Genomic DNA, 21,757 nt, shown 5'->3' with positions numbered 1-21,757 from the left:
ATATATATATATATATATATATATATATATATATATATATATATATAATGTGATTAGTACTCCTATTCAGAAAATGGAATTAATAAACAACTTTACTAAGGGCCGGCCAAGTGGCTCAGTTGGTTAAGAGCTTGCTCAAGAGTGTGAGCTCTTTCTGTACACCTGAAACTAACAATAAAAAAAAAGAAAAAAGAAAAAAAAAGAGTGTGAGCTCTGAGCAACAGCAGTTCGAGGCCCGAGCTGAGCTGCCACTGAGCTGCCAATAGGTGGCAGGATGGCTCAGCTAAAAAAAAAAATAAAAATAAAAATAAACATCTTTACTAATGAAAGTTAGATGATTATCACTTTGAGATGAAAAGTGTCTTCATTTCAAACTTAAATTGTTGAAGAATATTAATAGAGACCTGGTAGTGTCATTATTTGCTTCATTTATCCATACCTTACTCTTTTTCTTCTTCGGGGATGTTTGTTTGCTTGTTTTTGGTTTGCAAAGCCAAGCTTTCTACTATCATTTAGAAAAGAAAAACTAAGAGTATAGGAGTTTCAGGCCAACCAATATTATTTTTAAACCAATATCATTATAATACCTGGAAAAGTATTCACAATAGAATGAATGGTTATTACTTACTAATGGCATTCATCATGCCACCTTTTCCAAAAAGTAGACATTGTAATAAATACAATTGCTTTTATCACCATAAATACTGAAACATATTTATGCCTAAAGATATTTATGCTCACACATAGTTGTCAAGGAAGTCTTTTTCTACTATCCAGTTATTTAGTAACTATTATACAATACTCTCTTTATATAATTGGTAGTAGCTTTATTTAACACTTGAAACACTATGGTTTTTGAAGTCTATGATAGCCCAACAGTCATACCTTTAAAACTCATTGATCTTTTAGGAGAACCCATATAGCTAGTTTTTAAAAAGTTGCAATGACTTGGCAACATGATAAATAATTGGATGCAATGCTATATTAATAAACTAGTAGTCAGATTACAAGATTAAATGGAAACATGTAATTTTCTATGGTAGCATCTTTTACTATTTCTTGGTATCACATTTTATATAAAGTTCTCAAAAGCTTAGAGAATAAAGTATCTTAGTTTAATGCATTTTAAGTGTTAAAGGCAGTGAATAATTGATAATGCTACTTAAACTTAAGTAACTTGAAAACTTTTATTGATTGTTAACTATGCAAGAAACATAAAAATTTAAACAAAAAAGTAAGCATTATAATAAGAAAAGGTCTCCTTGGTTTATCACCCCTCATGTGGGTCTTTTCTCTAGACTTCTCACTATTATAGTGTAGTTGGTATGCTTTCACATGTTTTCCTAAACGTTTTCATGCATAAACGTACTTCCAAAGGAATAAAAAGTTTTTATACATAAGTAATGTTATGTTATTGTTCTACTTTTCTTTTTACTCAACAATAGCTATTGGAGATACTTTTGGTACATATAGTTTGATCGTACTCTTTTTCATTGCTGTACAGTGTTTCATAATATCACCTTGCCATTCTCTTTAGTCAGTTTTTACCTTTCTGCCATCACAAAGTTGCAGGGAATATTATAGTCCAAGCCTTGCTGTGGACACTCATGACTACTTCCTGCTCCCAGATCTTGAAAGTGTAATTGCTACATTATAGCATATGAGCATTCACATTTTAATAGATATCAACAAATTGCCTTTCAGAGAACTAATGTACATTCTCCCAGCAGAATACCACATCCGATTTCCCACACTCTAAGAGCCAACACTTGATATTTTCCATCCCTTTTTACTTCTGACAATCTGGCCTATGAAAAACAAAATTATATTATTTTTGTTTACATTCTGCAAATTATTGAGGGTGGGCACCTTTTAATACATGTATTGCTTAACTATGTAATTTTAATTGCCTGTTCATACCCTTCATACATTTCCTATGCCGTTGTTTGTCTTTCTTATGCGTTTGTTAAAAGTTTGCATACAATTTATTTATTTCATACACCGCAAATCTTTACCCTTTGCTACTTAGGTTTTGCACAGCTGCTCTCAGAACGTATAATGTATGAACTGTGACCATGCCATGAGAAATAATCTCCCATGAGCAATATCAGTATGGGCAAACCTCAGCGGTCCTTGAAGTCTGGGAAACATCTAATTGCTCTTCTGTGTTTGTTCCTTTTTGCCCATATATAGAACTAAGCTTAAGTGTTCATCTTGTCAAAACACATTTTCTTTTTTAATCATTCAAACAATTCTATGTTAAGGCAACATTACCTCTGTCTTTGGACTTTGCACTTTTTCATTCTTAGCCTGAGGACAGGTTATTTAGTGTATAACAAATTTGAGTTTCTCTAAGTTTCTAAAATTAATTCTCAGCAATTATAAAGAGCTTTGTAATTCATAAAATAAAAGTTACTACAAGACTTTGGGACCATCTTTTGAGCAATATTGTTTTTCCTTCACGTTCATTTAGTAATACTGTGCTTGGTGAAATATTTATAAGAGGGAGAAAATCCACATGCATTTACATGTCTATTTCCTATCAGTTGGACCCTTGCAACAAATATAGAAAAGATACTTACTTGCCATCTTTGAACCAGCCAATAACTGGGAAGGGAGTGCCCTTGACCTGGCATTCAAGGGTGATGTCGTGGTTGAGGACAACTGAGATTTCATTTGGGGAGTTGGCGCCTATTATGGTGGGTGGGACTGGAACAAGACATTTTATCATGAAAATCTATGACTTAGCAAAAAGAGTAGGGGGAGGGAGAGTAGATAATCAATGTTTTCTATCATACTTCAGCAAGATCTTATTGTTAAAAATATCACACAATAATCCATTTTCAGATCACATCTATGGAACCAAATGCTAAAGTTAAATATAGGAACATATTCATGAAACACTTGATAGCAGGATCATTACCTGAAAGAATTATGGTAGTATAGAACTCATTTTGAGGAATATTAAACCCATGTACAAAAGGAGTTTAGAATATCAGTGAGCAATGAAACTCACCTAATACAACTTACTACTGCTACACATTTTAGATAATGAATGACAAAATCGATGTCAATCCTATAATGTTCAATTTCTACATATGATACCATAGTGCTGTTTGAAACATATTACTCCAGTATCTTTTAAAGGGCTCCTATGTTAAAACTGGTTATGCCATATAATGTTGACTAATTCGTTTTTATTCTTGGGATTATCAAGCATACTGAGGAGCTCCTGTATGCTTCCCTGACCTTGTGATCCTCCCCTTCACATCATGTTAAGGTGTTGAGTCTCCATCTTCAGAGCAATGAGAAGCCACTAAGAGGTTTCAGCGGGGGGAGTGTGATAAGATCAGCTAAGACCACACCAGCTGGTGAATGAAGAGAGGGTTCCAAAGGCAACAAGTAAAGGAAGGGGAGCAATTGGGAGGCTATGCCATTAATTCATTTATAAATGATATTGTCACATAAAATGTGAAAATGATAGTTTGTCCTTTCAAAATGGAAAAGATAAACAAATTAAAATAGAGTTAGGAAGTAGACTTAAGAGGATGTGGATTTAAGGGGTCAGGGAGAGGGAGGTAGAAAGAATGAGTGTTAGGTCCTGGCAGACGCAAGTGGCTGGATAGAGATGCAGTCTCTAAGACAGGCATCACTGAAGTGACCAGGACAGTCATTTGCTGAGACCTTTCTGTTTGCTACATCACTAAGATGTTCAAGTCCAGGGTCTGTGGAGAAGATGAGATATACATCACGAGAATTCAGAGAAGAAGTCTGAGCTGGAGATAAAAACGTAGGAGTCATCGGCAGACAGAGGGAATTCCAAGTCAATGAGGGTCAAGAGAAACAATGCCAATGAGGCTAATGATAGAAAAGGTTACTTAGTTTTTATAACCTATACTTAAATATAATAATGGTAATTTTGGTGGAAGACATGCAAAGGACTTCAGGGTTTGGGAAGATTAATGAGAGGGACTATTTTTATGTTATAGCAGTTTATGCATGGTAATTTTAATACAGCATTGTTCTTAGATCTCATTACCACATCATACGCCTGTTTTGATCAGCAAAATATGGAAAAGAGAGGAAGTGTAAACTTATATTGGCAAATATAATCTTACACATTATAAAAACTTAAATTTATTACCATTAAAAAAATTAAAATGTTTTATATCTGAATTTATTACAGCTACTATCTGCTCTCAGAATCTTCTCTCCTTAATTAGAAACAGGGCTGAGGTGATTTAGTTACAAGAATTAATTAGAATGCAGGGGAAGATGGATTTTCTACCTTCCCTAGTTCCAGTACAATCTGGCAGCTTCAGAAGATGTTGACAGCATGAATGAGTTTTACTCTGCACCATCCTAGATACTTATTACCCAGAGAATTTCCTGCCAGCCTAAATGGAGAAATTGATGAAAGTAATAATTTACTATATTTTATGTACAAAATAGTACCAAATACCCATAGATTCCACTGCATGGTAAATAATAAATCCCTTTAAATTTTCTGTATCATATGGTTCCACTTAACCATTATTAAAGACAAAAATTATAATGATAGAGTGATATGAATGATATTTCTATCAATTTATTTTTTATCTCTTTACTCTTTCAGTCAGCTGTATCCTACATAAGGAATGCATCTGAATTGTAGTTTTTTAACAGAAGGTTTTCCTCACCTAGCACATCGATGTTAAAATACTTCTGAGAGGTGCCTGCCACATTCATTGCTTTGCAGGAATATCTTCCCGCGTCCTCTGGACTGGCTCTGAAGAGCTTCAATATCTTCCCGTTGTTGACGATCTGAACAGTGCTGCTTTCAGTCACCTTTAAGGGCCAAAACAGTCAGTGTTAGTACCAATCCTAATAAAAATGCATAATTAAAATTGAAGTAAAATTTTGATATTATTATTAAGAAGAAAGTCCCAACTGAACGATTCCTTTCAGAGGCAGAGGAGAAGAATGATGTATTGGGTTGTCGGGAAAGTGATGACGCATTTTTGCATTGAAAAACATAGAAAAATACGTCATGACTTTCCTGACGACCCAATAGATTGGGATGTGTCCACTTACTTGGACCTCATCTTTGTACCATGTGATGATGGGAGATGGAGTACCTTCCACTTCACACAAGAGATTGGTCAGCTGATTGACCAGCATGGACACGTTTGTCACTTGGTCTGTATCTTTAATTACTGGAGGAACTGAAAAAAGAGAGGAGCAACGGTTAGAAAATTTTACTGTAACTATGATTTACAAAGTTTCTTTATACAGCCTTTAGGAAACAGATTCTGAGATATGTGACAGCTAGAAAGGCTGCTCCTAGTTAGGCACGTGACAGAATATAAAATGAAAAGTCTCCACCAATCTGTTTATAAGTAACCCTTATTGAATGTTTCCTTTAGTTATTATTTTAGGGTTTGGAGTTGAAAATAAACATTAGGAGAAATTTAAAGGAGAACCTAGTTATTCCACATTCCACTAATAATGCAAACTGCTGGGGTCTTAATAAGTTACATGGGGCTCATTACTTTCATGATGGGAGTGACTATTGCCCAGTGTCTATGAAAGTCAATATCCATCAAATTTTAAAATGCATACACCCTTTGACAAAATGACAAAGGTACAATATTTTCACTGAAGTGGTACTTATAATAGCAAAGAACTGGTAGCAACCTACATGTTTCTCATTAAAGAGAAAGGTTAAGTAAATCATGGTACAAGCATAGAGTGGAATGCTCTGTAGGCATAAATAAGAGCTAAGAATATTGAACAATCCCCAAGATGGAATTTTTTTTTAGTGAAACAGATAAGGTGCAGAGTAATGGATATAATGTTCTACTATATGTGTACCTTTTTATACATAGAAAGCGGATAAACCATATATTCATATTTCCTTGCATATGCATAAATATCTCTGGGACAACACACACACACACACACACACACACACACACACACACACACACAGCGAATACTTTCTTTGCCCCTAGGAAGGCTAAATAGATGGCTCAGCTCAGGATCATGAGACGTTTGACTATGTATCTTTTTCTATCATTTGAATTTTCAGTTACAAAGTCACAATAAAAAAAATCACATGAAATTTTAAATCAAGTCAATCAATAAATGTGATCAGGTCACCCGTTTTCTGTTTGATAACATTTCTATTCACTTCAATATTAAATACTACTACATTGAGAGAATAACTTATACATAATTTGAAAATGTCACATATTCAATGATTTGATGTTAACATTTTTGTCTGTATTTACCATGGACTTTGAGGTTATATTTTTTTTCGGTGGTCCCAGCTTCATTGACTGCCACACAGATGTACTCCCCATTGTCATATGGTGTAACAGAAGCAATAACCAACAATGTGCCATCTTCCAAGATAGAAATACCGAGCTCTCGGCCTGTCAGCTCTCTGCCATTCCGTAACCACTTGATGGTCGGTTTGGGGGTACCTAAACAAGAAATTAAAGTCTTGTGATAGTTACAACAAAATTAGAAATCACTATTAAATATGTAAGTATATTAAGGAGAAACAAAATTTTTTCTTATGACTGTAATTTGTACCTTAAGGTACAATGCTACTTTTAAGATATGTCCCCTAGCATGGAATTTTAAAGAGATTATGGTATTTAACACCTCTAATTCCTGATTAGTTCTAAGAGGCCTATGGCCTCTAGTGTAGAGTTTGGTCAGAGTTGTTTTTATCGAGATATTCAGATGATAGTGAGCAAAGCAAAGCATTTTCTTGAGTGCGTTCATGGTAATTGGTGAGGGGGAAAAAGACTATATTGATAAAAAGGACTGGATGTGGGGAGAGGTTTTGGCTGAAAATAAAGGAAGAGCAAAAATAAGATACTATCATAGGAACCCAGCATAATGATTGCCCAACCAAATAGAATGCATAAATAATGTAAAGAAATGGTGCTTTAAAATTCCCATTTCAAGTAGGCCTGTTACAGTAGATATGAAGAAGTTCTATACACACGTCTCCTGGAGATCTCATGCTGCTAAACCTAGGATGACAGAATAATTCTTGACTTTTTATATTGAACAGAGAGCTGAGAAAACATTGAGTAGAATTAATTTCACAGATTTATTTACGACCAACAGAGTGAATGGAAGTGATGTCCTTGTGAGTACAAGTGACAAAACCATCCTGAACTACATAATGAGCCAATGGACATATTGGAAATAGACAAACATTACGTTGTACTAAGAATGTGTTTATTTAGCAAACAATGTGTCAGGCACTCTTTTAAGCACTTTAAAATTTACTTAATCCTATAAAGATATAAAGAAAGCACATTAAGTAAAATTAATTATTGCAAAAGACATTGTTAATCATCTTATACTAAAGGGTAATAAAAAATATTAAAGAATGGTCATAGTCAAAGACAAGTAAAAAAAAATGGCAGGAAAATACAGAACATGTCATTAAGGCTAAACTCAAATTGAGTTAAGGGCTTATAAAAGTGACTATGAGTGTTATATTCACGAGAAAAATAAAACAAAAAATTGGCCCATTTCATTGTGCTGGTGGTAAAACATAGAATGGTGAGGAAGAGAAGGTAAAACCGATGGACCACAGCTGTCTATATTGTCAAGGCAAAAGGAGGAATGACAGCTCACGCCTTCTTCTATGGCTGTCAATCAGACTCCTCAATTTGTATTTGCTGAGTTAATAAATGAAAAAAACAAATGGGCAAGCCAAGAAATAAGTTGCTTTATCTTTAATTTATAAATGGTAGAATAACCATGGACAAGATGAAATTCACACAAGGGAAGTCAACACCGCTTGAAAAAGGGAGTCCAAGCCAGCTTAGAAGTTAGGGACTCACGTGGGGAGCAAGCAGCAGCACTGACCTGGGCAGGGGTCCAGCCGTAGTGAGTGACCACATATTTCCATGAACTTAAACCCTTCTAAACGTTTCCTCTGCATGCCGTGCCTCCCTCCCTCCCTGGCTTTGGGAATAGTTACTGATACTTCTTGTGATATCTGAAAAGCTTGTTATAGTTATCTTGTAAGCTAACAGAAATAGTGAGAACTGCTGTTGAGAGATGCAAAATCTTGCTACAGAAACAGAGGCAGCCATGAGGACCTTCAATGGTTCCTGTCTCCGGGAACAACTGCTGAGAGGCACACCTTGGGGAGCTCATGCAACCAGCTGCATAGGCCCTCCTGGCGGTTAGGGAAAGAATACTGCTTGGCTTTTTCAGAACTGCTACAAAGCCATTTGAGTCATTGCAGATAAATGCACATGTGACAGATAGGATGTTCTAAACCAACTCCTGAGCATCCTGAGTAAGGGTAAGAGTGACAGCGCCTCTCACATCCCCCAGAGGAGACCGAATAACAGTCTTTTGCCAGGAAACATAGTGGATAGAAACCCCAGAAACTCAGGGAGAGCAGGGGTTTGAATAAGCCTCCAAAGGCCAAGTTACAACCTGGCTATAGAATTCCCAGCAGAGGGTAAATCTAAGAAAAGAGGTTTTGAGGAAGGAAGTGTCCAAACAAATAAGGGGATAGTCCTAATTTATACTTCTAACTGAGAGTGATAAATGTGGAATATTTTGAATAGCCTGAGCTGCCACATTTTAAAGAGAAATCTTATCAAAACAGAATGAACTAAGAAGTGACAGGAGACAGCACAAACTACGTGGAAAACACACAAGATGAGGCAAGATTGAAAGAATATGAGGTCTTTCCATTGAAGGAAATCCAATACCTGGGAGGGAATTTTACCTCTTTAGAGGGCTGTTATAGGAAAGTGGGATTCGTTTCTATTATGCCCAAATGTTATAACAGGGACTGACAAGTGGAGTTTTATAAAGATGATGTTTTGGGCTCAACACAGAATTCAAGGACACTGTAACATTACGCCAATGTCCGCATGTCTGAGTTTTACCCACCTTTTGCAGGACACGGAAATGCAATGCGCTGATTGGCCACCCTTTCCTGGAATGGAGTGTTATATGGAGGTTCTAGATCTTCCAGTGTAGGCGGTTCTATGAGAAAAATCAATGCGTTATCACAGGCTGCCCTTGGAAAATACCACTCTCATCGAGCATCATCAACCAACCACATTGGTGAGCTGCTAGCCTTTCCTGATTCTTCTTTTAAACACAACTCATATTTCTAACTGCCAGGTATTTCTCCCGAGATATGACCCAGGCATCTAAAACTCCAAACGTCCCCCCAAAACTCATTATTTCATGCTTCCTACAATCCTGTTTGGTTTCCTCTGTTCCCTCAGTCAAGGCATTATGTTCCTCCCAGGGTGTCTTAGGACTGTCTCCCTTGCCCCTGCCTTCCACATCCGACCAGTCACATAGTGCCACACATGTTCACACATCTGTATCTTCCTCTCTATCCTTAGGGTCCCCAGTTATTTCCAACCCTTACTTTCTCTTGCCAGAACTATTTCAATGGGCTTCTTTTTGGGGTCCTTTTCTCAAACATGTGCCCATTTGGATTCATCCTCTACAGAGCCCTCCGAATATTCTCTCATCGTTTGGCTTTCCTGATTAAACTAATTCCTTTTATTCATTTTGGCTGTAGGATAAAATTTCACCCTGTTCTTTCTTCACTGTGCCCTCCGTGTATCCAAACTCTCTGAACAGCCTCACCATCCATTTCATGAAGAAACTGGGGAGTCATTCCATCTCCCTCACTCCCCATATATAATCTGTCACCATTTCCTGAAGATTTCCTCTCCTAAATATTTTTTTTTTAGTCCATTCCCATCTTTCTCCCAGTCCAACTACCATTATCTTTTGCCTGAGTGGCTTCAGGTTTCCAGCTGTTTCCCCTCACCTTCTCTAGCCAAACCATTCTCTCCCCAAAGAGGGATCTTTTAAAATCCAAATCCGATCCATCACTTCCCCGGTATAAAAGCCTCTAAGTCTTTTCATTGCACTTAGGAAAAAGTCTAAACACCTTAATCTTAGCTCCTAGGTCTTGGATAATCTGGCCCATGATTGTGTCCAGCTTTACTCCATGTCATTCATCACTCAGCCTGGAATGCAGCCAGCTGGCTTTTATTGATTAATTTATTATCTCCCCCAATGTACCCAAAATATCACATTCCCTCTTCTTTATAGTCTATGATCTGGAAGGTTCTCCCACCCCATCCTATTGCACCCTTGTCCATCACCTCATCTACTTCTACCCATTTTTCAAATCTCAACTGGCATGGCCCTACCCTAGGGAAGGCTTCTTTGATTTACCTTTCTGATAAAAACTCATATAGAGATTTCTACCCGTTCATGATGGCACTAACCAATGTGTTGTAATTATGAGATTGTTTTATAATGTCTACCTTTCCCAGTCAACCATAAACATAAGCACTGGATAAAGTTTGCTGAGTGAATGAACTGGACAAGCTCTCCAACAACATCCTAGCCATCCACCCAAAAAGAACTGCGATGTGCCAGGTACGAAGTACGAAGCACTATGCGAAATATGAGCCTGCTTGTTTCTTCTTGCCTCTGCACTGGTATTCTCTCTGACTGGAAACGCTCCTCCCCTGATTTTCATATGGCTGGTCCCTTCTAGTCAACAAGATCTCACCCTAAATATGATCTCCTCAGACGAGTCCTACCTGACAATCTAATCTAAAGTACCCAACTGCTGGAAGCATCACCCTATTTTAATTTTTCTACGCAGCCTTCTCACTCTCTGCATGTGTTATTCATTTGTTTGCTCGCTTTCTGCCTACTCATAGCAGAACAGTTCATAAAAGCAGGCGCTCTGCCTTTGTCACGACTTTCTCCTCACGGCCTCGAACACGAGACAGACACCTGGCAGGAGCTTGATAAATATTTGTAGCTTGAGGGAATAAATATTGATCTTTAAACCCTCAAAACAAAGCTAACATCATTAGAGGGAACAGCGGACCTAGATTTCCTAGGGATCGATATTGAGAGCACCCAACCACTATGAGGCGCAATCCTGCTCCAATCCACTCTGCCCACAGTTTCTCCCAAACCAAATACAGTGGGTGGGGCACTTTTAGAGATTGTTTCCATCATCTATATTATCTATGACAATTTGATTTTCAAAAGTAAACATACAAAAATGGATGTGGGTTTAGTAACAGTACGGTTTCATTTCTTTCCGGAATGGTTCTCCTTTCAAAGTTAACTAAAAGAATCAGTCATAAGAGTGACCCAGAAATCTTCTGAAAGTGATCCAAGACTATATTTTGTACAGACTTGAGGGGTTTCCCCCGCTTCCACCCCCACCACACATATATTTTCCTATGCCAAAAATCACCTTGGACATGAAGTGTGATTTCCGTTTCATCACTGCCTGCGATGTTGGTAGCCACACATGTATATATGCCGGCATCTGAGAGCAAGGCTTGATTGATGCTTAACGTTCCATCTGGATTGCTAATATGCTGCCCTCCGTCACCCAGCACTGCACTCCCACCTCTCAACCAGGTGATTACAGGAAGAGGCGTCCCTTGAGCACTGCATGGAATGTCCACTCTTTGACCAACTTGGACTTTCATAAGTTTAGGGCCACGCTGTATCTTTGGAGGAACTGGAAACAACTGAGTATTACTAATCCAATTAAAAAAAAATTCCTTCTTTTTCTCACTTTAAATGAGAGCCCTTCACCAAGAGGCAGCATGAGAAAGGAGAGCTGTATCAGGATTGGGACCCAGGCCACCCACTGTGTGATCTAGGGCAAATTAGCAAATTTCCTGAGGCCTGCTTTCTTGATAATCCAGGCAAAATAACCTCTTTAATACTAGTATAATGCAAGGATGATGGGAAATAGAAAATACAAAATTCCTCATTCTAAACTTGAGGAAGAGCAGGCATTTAAAACTGCCATGTCTCCTTTAACTTATAAACAACTTAAGGTTTAAAACCGTCTTAAAAGGCCATCCAGGTAATTTCTATAATATAATAGAGTAAAACAAAAAGCTTTTCTCTCCACATGCCCTTAGATTTTGTTCTCTTTGTGGACGGTTTAGCCAGACAGTAAGAAAAGTTTCTCATGAACGCCTTTCCTAATTTCACAGAAGAAAATCAAGATAAGTCTCTATTATTTCTCTTTATCTACCTTCCTCTAGAAATTTCAATGGAATAATTTATCAAAAAACTGGCAAGCATTATTGGGTTCCACATGCATTCACTGTGTGCCAAAGCGTCCAACTGAGATACAAGGATATAATTAGGATTTAGGCACCTTACATCCCTAATGGGCCCCATTCCTCAGTCCTTTCTTTTAAACTTAATGTTCAGCCAATACTTTCTACAGGGTGTCACTTATAACAACTTTATAAGTTTGATAGTATTATTGTCATTATTTTATAAAAGAGAAAATTCAAAATAAAAGAGGTTACTAATATGCCTAATGCCCCAAAGCTAGTAAATGAAGAACTCCCATCAGATTTCAAATCTTATGACCAATAAGATACTATTATAGCGATTAATCTGAGAGTGAAGTCAGGTCAATATCACCTAAGGAAATTTCTTATGATATTTCAATATCTGGCACCTATACAATGTCTGGCTTAGAGTATGTACTCACCAAGTATGTGCTGGTTGAATGAATAATTGGACAGACTATGATAAATTGAGGGAATAAAACAGACTAACTAGAGAGTTTTAAAGTAAAGAATCCTAGGAAGCGGAATGTTTTCAGTTGCTGAGCTCTTTGAACAGTGAAAAATGACCATTTAAATACTACTAAATTCTCCCTTGAGAGCGCACATTCACTTCTACAGAAATCCACCCGTCTAAACAAATTTTTATTACTGTGAATCAACTATAGTCATAAATGACTGTGGACATCTAGTAAAGTTGAGATCCAAAATTTTAATACTGTTCATTTGAGGAAAAAGGGGAGAGTTTTTTATAGAGGGCAGATAAACTTTTCAGAGTAAATGAAAGAAAATCACGTCTCAAATTTTAGAAAACTTTTCTCTGGTTACGCTATAAGCATTTTGGAGGTTAACTTAAAAAGAAATTGGGAGGATGGGTTTCCGTGTGGCCAGTACACAGATATCTGTGCCTTTATTTCAAAACTCACCATGAACATTTAATTTAACGGATTGAGTCACGTTCCCAGCAATGTTTGTGGCGACGCAAAGATACATCCCACTATCAGAAACGCGGGTCTCAGTGATCCTCATGGAACCAGAAGGGAGGAATGTGTGTCTAAAATAAAGAAACCACATAAAAGACCATAGAGCATGAGAACTTACATGTCCCGTGTGCGCTGTGAAATTACGACCGTGCAAGCTGTTTTTGAAGCCATTCTTTAATCTCAGCGTCATTTCTATATACCTTAAAAGCCAGCTTAGTTTCATAATTATCTTGTATATTATGTATGATGTTCTTGCAAATACAAAATCAGTTTTCTCTTTCCTTTAAATCTAACCTGATGGTCTGAAACCATCAAATTGTACATCTCTCTTTTATTAAATTGCAGATGCACAAAGCAAATGTATATGTTAGTCAATTTTAAATATATTTTGGATATTTTTTTTTCTAAAGAGCTTCATTAAAAACTTTAGCATGTTAAAATAAAGGCAAAAGGAGGCACACATGTAATTCTCAAATATATATTGACTATATTCCTCATATAGAACAATAATGTAGTGGGGTGAGCCAGACCTACACATAAAAATGTCATTGTATCAGTTGTATTAAAATTTAAGGAGGGGCAGAGAGACCTACTCAATATCAAGATTTCTTATAAAACTAAGACAAAGAAAGGGTACTACTGTTCCAGACACAGACAGATGGGTAAACAGTTAGGCACACATGCAGCCCCATCAAAAGAATTAAGAATATATGAGAACTCAACAAGTACTATGCAACATCAGAGGTGATATTACAAAAAGCAAGGAAAGTATTCGCTATTCAAAAATGCTGCTGGCCGGCTGGCCGAGTAGTTCAATTAGTTAAGAGCTCACTCAAGAGTGTGAGCTCTGAGCAATAGCGGTTGGATTCCCGGCCTGAGCTGAGCTGCCAACAGGTGGCAGGATGGCTCAGCTAAAAAAAAAATTTAAAAAACAAAATGGCGCTGGGCAACTGACTAGCCACATGGAAAAAATAAATAAATAAAATTAGAGCACTACTTAATACAACACACAATATAAAAATTCATATGAAACTTCAACTTTATCTGTAATATGGAATTTCTTTTATGTAAAAATATTCAAAGCAAATATTTTTCCCAAAGGAATAGTCAAATTATGTAAAGTAGTTCCTGCTTGTGTATTTTTTTCTCAGCAGTGGTCGTGGAAACCATAGCAGTGTGAATTTACAGCTTTATAAGTAAACATCCACAAGTCTAACAGACAATAGCCAGAGACTATAATTCTTATTTCACCAGTAACTTTTAGCAGGATATTGAGTTAAAACAGTAATTGCTACCATCTCTTGAGAACTAGAGACAGGGACTGTGGAGTATACATTATCTTATATAATCCTTCAGGTAAGTATTATCCCCATTTTATAAACAAGACATCTGAAGTTCAGAGACGTTCACTGGAAAAATTGCCCAAAGTTTCAGACAAGTTTGATTTAAGTGGCAGAGTAAATCAAAACCAGTACCTGCATGACAACAAAGGTTGTGCTCTTCGAGGCTCTGGCATCCTGCATTCCATGTCACTTAGCCTATCAAATACATTGTCTCAGGGGCTCTTCATTTGTGTAGGGGTCGAAGTAAGATTTTTACAAAACCATCTAATGATGTCAAATCCTAGATATTACAGTACCTATTGTGTTTTGTTCTCCTATGGGAGTAATGGAATTCTAGGTGGATCATGCACTTTGTGTTAACATGAATCAATGTAAAAATATATTCCATCTTAATAACTTCCTTGTAAGACGCACTCATGGAAAATTATGTCAAAGACTAGTGTTAGCATTTGTGATAGTCAAGAACGATTTAGAAGGCATATATATATATATATATATATATATATATATATATATATATATTTCCTATAGGCTCAAATGTATGTGTGAATAACCTCAAATTTAAAAGGTGTTTTTTTTTAAATAGTTGAAAACTTGAGTAGGTACAACCATCTATTCTGAGAGATTCTGTTTTCCTGTGTTGCAATTTGTCCCAGGCCTCCTACCTTGGAGAGAATGGCGAGATGAGCTGCGTTTCTTTGGCCCAGGTAATTGTGGGTGGGGGTAAGCTCTTCACTTCACATGGAAGAGTCACCTCTTCCCCAGTAATGACGGAGATCTCCACAGGCTTATCCTGGGACAGTCCTCGGTGCTCTCCAAACACTCGGGGCCTTACTAAAATAAACACATGTTTTGGAAGGGAAAGAGTGCACTGAAAACATTTAATTTACATTAACATGTGGACTGCAAATATTCTTAAATAACTGACCAAAAGATGCTGTTTATTCCAAGGTTTTGGGGCGTATCTAAAACTGTCCATTAATACATTTATTGTGACAGCTGAAAGGAAAATGATTAAAAAGTTACCCTTTTTAGCTTTTCTTTCATGATACAATGAAGAAGTCGGCTGAAATGTCCTTTCAGAGTTTGCCATCTGTAAAAGGAAACCCTCTAGGCAGAGTGCTAAGCAGCACATAGCTGAGATTTGGCTTTGCAGGGAGTTTTAACTAACGGATGTTTTCTGCCGAGTTGGGTTCAATCAGCACACTCCTTGGGACAACACCATCAAATTTTTTTCCAAAAGGCTACACAATTACTCTCCCTTTACATCTGAATCTAAGTAAAGGAGGTGTTGGTTAACAGTACAAAAAAAAAATGCATTTTTGTAAAACAAAACTCGCTGTAGGGGGACAGCTCTCTCTCCGATAACATTATTTGGGAGAGACATGTGAGTTTTGGCACAGACAGGCTATGTCAAAGAAAAACATTCCTGCACGAGCTCTCACCGTAGACGGTCAGCTGCACCTTCCTTTTGGCGTAGCCGGCTGCGTTGGTGGCGGTGCAGACGTACTCCCCGCTCTCCTCACCCCCGGGGGATACCACGTACAGACTTCCGTCAGCCCCTGCAGAAAACTTAGCACTGCTGGTGGAAATCAGCTCGCCTTTCTGCAAAACACCACAAAGACCAAAGTGTTTTTTAAGATAACAAAGAGTGACTTCATGTCTGGAAAAGGCAGAAAAAACATCTCCAAGGGGAAAAGCACGAGATTTAAAAAAAACAAAAAAACGCTAATTTGAAGAAAGTTATTAGTAAGAAAAATGAAAGGAATAAAGCAAAGGTGCTATTTCTTCACACCAAATGATGTCCCCTTCATTTCAGAGCTATATGGTCAATAATTTGGTGATAACGTGGTACGGTGTCAGAGGGTTGCTGGACTTGATACGTGATCACTTCTTTAGGTATATAAGTGTTGAATAGCTATGGTGCACACCTGAAACTAATATAATATTGTATGTTAGTTATCTTTCAATAAAAACTTTTTTTTAAAATGGAAGGGATAATGGTAACAGTAATGGATGAGGTGCGCTTATGCTAAGCCAGGTACTGTTTTGAGCACTTCTCATGAATGAACTAGTATAATGCTCACAGCAATCTTATGAGTAGGAACTATCACAACCCTCATTTGCAGATGAAAGTATTAAAGCTAGGGGGATATGTGGACTAACTTGCCCAAAGTCACGGTCAGTCAGTGGTAGGGCTGGGACTCGAACCCCCGCAGTCGAGCCCTGGAGCCCAAACTCTGAAACTCTGGGCTTCTTGATCACAGAACAAAAGCCAGACTGGAAAGATTTCACTTTTACATTTTCCTAAAATCCCCTAAACTTCAACTGGGTACCAGACACTGTGCAGTTTGGGGATCAGCTTCACCATTTGTATGTTTCTGCCCAGAATGTAGAAATCTTAACTTGTTAATTTAACCTACTGATAACACCAACTTCCCTATATGTCAGAGATTTTTAGATGCATAACATTAGGTGGTGTGGCAAAATAGTCTGATTGTTTCTCTAATTATACAAATGTCACATTTCATAATTATGTCAACATTTTATATTACTTTATATCTGCCAAATTTAAATTAAAAAAATATGCCAACTTCATGGCTGTTTGGATGGAAAGGAATTCCTCAGGAAATGGGTTTTTCCTCACTGCAACAATACAAGTAAAACCCGGACAACTTCATGACAGGAATACAGAGGGGAATAAATGAGTTTGCATGATGTGTCTTATTTTGGCTTCCTGGGACAAAGATTTGGGGACAGGACGTTTCCTTAGGAAGCAATCCCCAGCCAGGGGCTTGAGCAGAGGGGTGGGAGAGTGAGGCAGAGAAGGAAAGAAAGCCAAGAAAGGGTTTCACTGCTCTGGTTTCCCCTGTGGCTGGGCTGATCAGCTTCAATGCACTGGGGACCCTCCGAGACACTATGCGCCTCAGAAGGGTTCTTTCCATGGGTGAGAAGTGAGGCATTTATGCAGGACACTTGCCCCCAACAGGAGTTATTCCCCCTGCACTTCCAGGATAACTCATAGCAGGCTGAGTGGTCTTGCGAGGTTTTGGGGAAAGCTTTGAGTCCAAACACCAGAGAGGCACGTGTATGACACGTGACCCGGGCAGTGTGCATGGAGCTGTCCACCAGAGCTGCGCTGAAATCAAGGGCTGAGGGGATGCGGCAAGGGTAAAAGGGCCTGCTACAACATGAAAAGTGCCTAGGAAGTTTCTGGCGTGCAAAAGGTGCCATATGAGAGCTCACTGTTGTGTTAATACTATTGAAGCATCAGGTAGGTGACTGCTCTAAGGCCATGTTAAGATCCCTTCCAAGTAATATGACTGCATGGGTTTTCCTTTTCATAAGGTTTTATGTTCCAGTCACAAGTTCCATAAGTGACTCAAAATATTTAAATACTGTTATAACACGTAACATGAACAAGCATCATGAGATGTGTCATTTACCTTGGACCAGGTGACAGATGGTTTGGGAATTCCACTTGCTTTGCATGGCAAAGTTACTGGAATGCCTTCGATCGTGCTGAGTACCTGCTGCCCGTGCTGAATGGTTGGTACAACTGAAAAGAAGCAGTATTCAAAATCTGAGCATCTGTCCTTCCATTTAGCCCTATATGTTTAAAGTTGAACATTTTTCAGATATGCTGAACATTTATTAAAAACTAGCCAAGCCTCAACATTTTCTGAAAGAAATGTAGGGTAATTTGTAAGGGAGTGTAATAAACAAAGTAAATACAATAGTTATGATCTGAAGAACTTAATAAAAACTTTAAAAATCAACTAATAAATTATGTGTAATAAGTTGACTTTTCTAACAAAAATAAGAGAGGGCTGAAGAAAATTGATTTTTCCCTGGAAACTCAAGATAAAATTTCATCCTAGGAGTTACACATTTAACACATATCTTTCATCATTGTCCATTAGCTATTAAGCTGAGTGAGCTGACTTAAGCCCACCTCCAGAGAAATGGACTGTTTAATCACTGCACACTAACTATCTATGTATACACAAGAGTCATTTAGCAAGCTACTGAATTTAACCTAGAAAAAATATGTTCTAAGTCAATATTTTTCACGAAGAAGAACAACGCACCTTTTGACTTAAGAAAACAACTGAAGAATTAACACTGTATGAGTAGAAACAAAAGGAAAAGAAAGAACGTTGATCATTCCATTCTGTGTGTATCTCAATTAATCATAACCAACTTGCACACAAAAATGATCAATACTCAATGTTCTCAAAATAATGAATTTGATTAAAGAAGCTCCCATACATGAAAGTTCCTGATATCGTACAGAAACATAATGAAAGCCTCATATATACCAGACATTTCCTCTTCTTCCTCTCAAAACATGAGACTAGTACTGCTTCCTAGCGCTCAAGCATTCACTGTGTCTCTTGCCTGTAAGTCAGATTTCTCTAGAACTATCACAGCCACCATGGAGTAGAAGTTTAGCAGAATAAGAGATACCCGAGACCTTGGTGCACAACTTCTGTAGAAGGTTTCCATTAGCTTTGCTACATACTCATATTTACCTAAGGCTGGGTTTATTTTCTAGATAATTTATTCTTAAAGAGTCAGGAGCAAATTTCCAGTCCTAGACAAGAACATCAGGCTACTCTCTGAAGCAAGAAGTTTAATTTTCAGAATCATCATGGATTAGTCAACTTTCAACTATGCTGTCTTTTTGTGGCGACATGGAATAAGTCATATTCTTAAACGTATATTGAGTTTGACAGCTATAAAGGAAAGTGGCAAATTCAGGCAACAGTTTTCAAATCTGATGTCATTTGAGTATGGAAGAGCTGTTTCTTTCCAGACTGTCAATCTACATAAATCAACATGACAGGCAACTGGTTTATTTATCATTTTAATTTGCATTTACATTTGCATTCATTAATTCATTCTTTTAAGAATCGCTTGAGGGCCTTTAATGAGTATTCTTAAAAGTGGAGAGGCAAAGTGATAAAAGAATAGTAGTGCTAATTAACAGAAATACAGGACAAATCTGTGGGCTAAAGGGATGCTTGCTTTAGTTCATGTCAAATGTCTGGGTTGATTTTTTTTAACCTTATTGACCAAATCAGTTACTTATTTTGGACCAATATGGATAAAACGATGTTGTGAAGTAACCTTTTAACTTTTAATTGTTAAAATATTCTGCATCATGATAAACTAAATCACTGGTTTGTCTGTCTTCTCCTCACTCCTCTGATCTGGCAGACATCAGAACTAATTGGATCACTATGTCACTTTCACCCAAGTGAAAATGTACCTCAGAATCCTTCCCAACACCATCTTCTAGGCAGTTTCTAGAAACCAAAGGGAGATGATATGAATGTATTTCTGTACTAGGTTCTCAAACCAGTCCATAAGTACCCTCCAGGAAATCTTTAGATTGATCTTCTTTAAAAATAGTTGAACATAACTTTATGCTTACTTTCTCTATATATACGAGTATACACTCTGTGTATACACTAATTTAGACTATAACTTATTTAGTGTTACATTAGTATTTCTTCAAAATAAGATTTCTTCAAGAATATCTCATGTGATGTTGGTTGAGATTAGTATAAGATTGAGATTGGTGGAAGAGGCTATTTACAATGAGAAGCAGATAATAAAAAGAAGACAATTTTTTTTTGGAAGAAGATGGTCTGCAGTCACTGAACATTTCAACAGACCAAGCAAAATTTGGAAATTACTTGGATTCTCCAATTCATGTCCTAAAAAAAAGATTGAATTAACTACTAAAAATAAATGTTCTCTGCTACTTTCATCTCTGCACACAGAACTATTTTGTAATACCACACTTTAAAAAGCTACGTTTGTTGCAAAGTCTCTAAAGGGAACATACGAAAAAAACTTAGGACCATTTCTTAAACTATGAAGCTGCCACTCATTTATTGAGATGTAAAAAGTTGGTAACTGTTAGTCACGAATGGAAAAAAGATAGCTTCTGGATTTTCTTATTTGTGACTACTAAGTTATTTAACATGCAAAAAGATTCTCTGGAGCCCATTAGGTGGCCTTTAGAAAAAGTTTAGGTCATTTCCAGCTAACACACAAAGGGGTCATTAGTAAGGACATGCTTGTTGCACAATCCAAAAAGAAAAGGCAATTTGGATGGTATAATAAGTTCAGCTTGCCTGAAATTAAAATGTATTTTTAAACATAACTCTTTGAGAGCTGAGTTCACTTTAACCAATTAAGAAACCACTTACAAAAGCCGTTGGCCGGACTCAGCTGGTGACTCCCAGTAATGCCGTTTTGTGTACATAGCAAAGAGAAATCTGGAAACAGCCTTAACAATGTAAATATTGTTCAAGAAACAAGGCCTTTTGTTAAGAACAACAATGAGGAAAGATATTTACTTCTTATAACTAGAGGAACAGAATTATTCCATTTAAAGATATGAATGAACCCAGCTTTGAACAGGTTTGGAAAGCATTACAATGGGTGTGTCTCTTACCATGCACATCCACAGTGGTAGTTTTGTTCATGGTTCCAGCAACGTTACTGGCCACACAAGTGTATTCGCCTCCGTCCTGAAGGCGAACTCTTTCAATATGGAGACTCCCATCACCACGTACAGTGATGTAAGGATTTTGAACCAACTTAAAGACAAGAAAAGTCATTTTTAATTAAAAAGGCAATGTTGCCTAAGCCCAAACTGAATCTGCTTTTTTTCAACCGAGTTAGTAAATGTCTTGTAAACTAGCAAAATATTTTAACATCAGTAAGTGAAAAACGATGAGCAAAAAATGTTAAACCAAGAGGAGTATCACTTATGTGTCATGCTGATATACTACCAAAAATGATACCAACGAACACCTATCTGAGTTATGCACATCTGGAAAAAGGAGAGAAATAGAGACACCGCTTGTTTCATGGGACTGCAATTTTTGTTATCACTGAGGACGCAAATTTCATGGGTCATTCTCACTTTGGGCTTCATTTGTTCTTTTGAGACCTTATTGCAAGCCATTCGGTATTTTTTATTTTGGCCAACAGGCACTTATTCAAGCTGACAAAGTGTGACTCAGTCTCAACACCCACGCTTTTCAATGAGCAGATGCAAATATTAGAGGACAATGTATGATACAGGAACCATGTCAGAGAAGGTGGGCAATGTTTCCTGTTAAGAATGGTCACTTCTAACTCTGTACCATTCAAGCATTTTGTTCAACGACATGATACCTTAGTGCTCAACAAGTATCATCCTATATGATAAAGGCATTTTTTATTGATGGAGGTGTACTAGTTTTTCTCAGGTTTTTGTGTAAACATGAAC

The 21,757-nt window shown here is 37.3% G+C and overlaps 1 protein-coding gene across 1 annotated transcript in view; it reads right to left on the bottom strand.

Annotated features, from left to right (window-relative positions):
- Positions 1–21,757, bottom strand: part of HMCN1 (hemicentin 1) — a 446,768-nt gene that overhangs the window by 180,577 nt on the left and 244,434 nt on the right. Inside the window, exons 19-29 of the mRNA XM_019635448.1 lie at positions 20,936–21,080; positions 17,910–18,022; positions 15,909–16,068; positions 15,129–15,297; positions 13,064–13,191; positions 11,291–11,563; positions 8,926–9,021; positions 6,273–6,467; positions 5,074–5,204; positions 4,680–4,827; positions 2,583–2,709 (exon numbers count right to left, since the gene is read on the bottom strand). Of these exons, the coding sequence (XP_019490993.1) occupies positions 2,583–2,709; positions 4,680–4,827; positions 5,074–5,204; positions 6,273–6,467; positions 8,926–9,021; positions 11,291–11,563; positions 13,064–13,191; positions 15,129–15,297; positions 15,909–16,068; positions 17,910–18,022; positions 20,936–21,080 (1,685 nt within the window). The remainder of the gene's footprint in view (positions 1–2,582; positions 2,710–4,679; positions 4,828–5,073; positions 5,205–6,272; positions 6,468–8,925; positions 9,022–11,290; positions 11,564–13,063; positions 13,192–15,128; positions 15,298–15,908; positions 16,069–17,909; positions 18,023–20,935; positions 21,081–21,757) is intronic.

Source organism: Hipposideros armiger, unplaced genomic scaffold (genome assembly GCF_001890085.2).
Source record: "Hipposideros armiger isolate ML-2016 unplaced genomic scaffold, ASM189008v1 scaffold_22, whole genome shotgun sequence".
In the NCBI taxonomy this organism is placed as follows: domain Eukaryota; kingdom Metazoa; phylum Chordata; class Mammalia; order Chiroptera; family Hipposideridae; genus Hipposideros; species Hipposideros armiger.
Note: the sequence above shows the minus strand (reverse complement) of the source record. Positions and strands in the feature narration are given on the sequence as shown.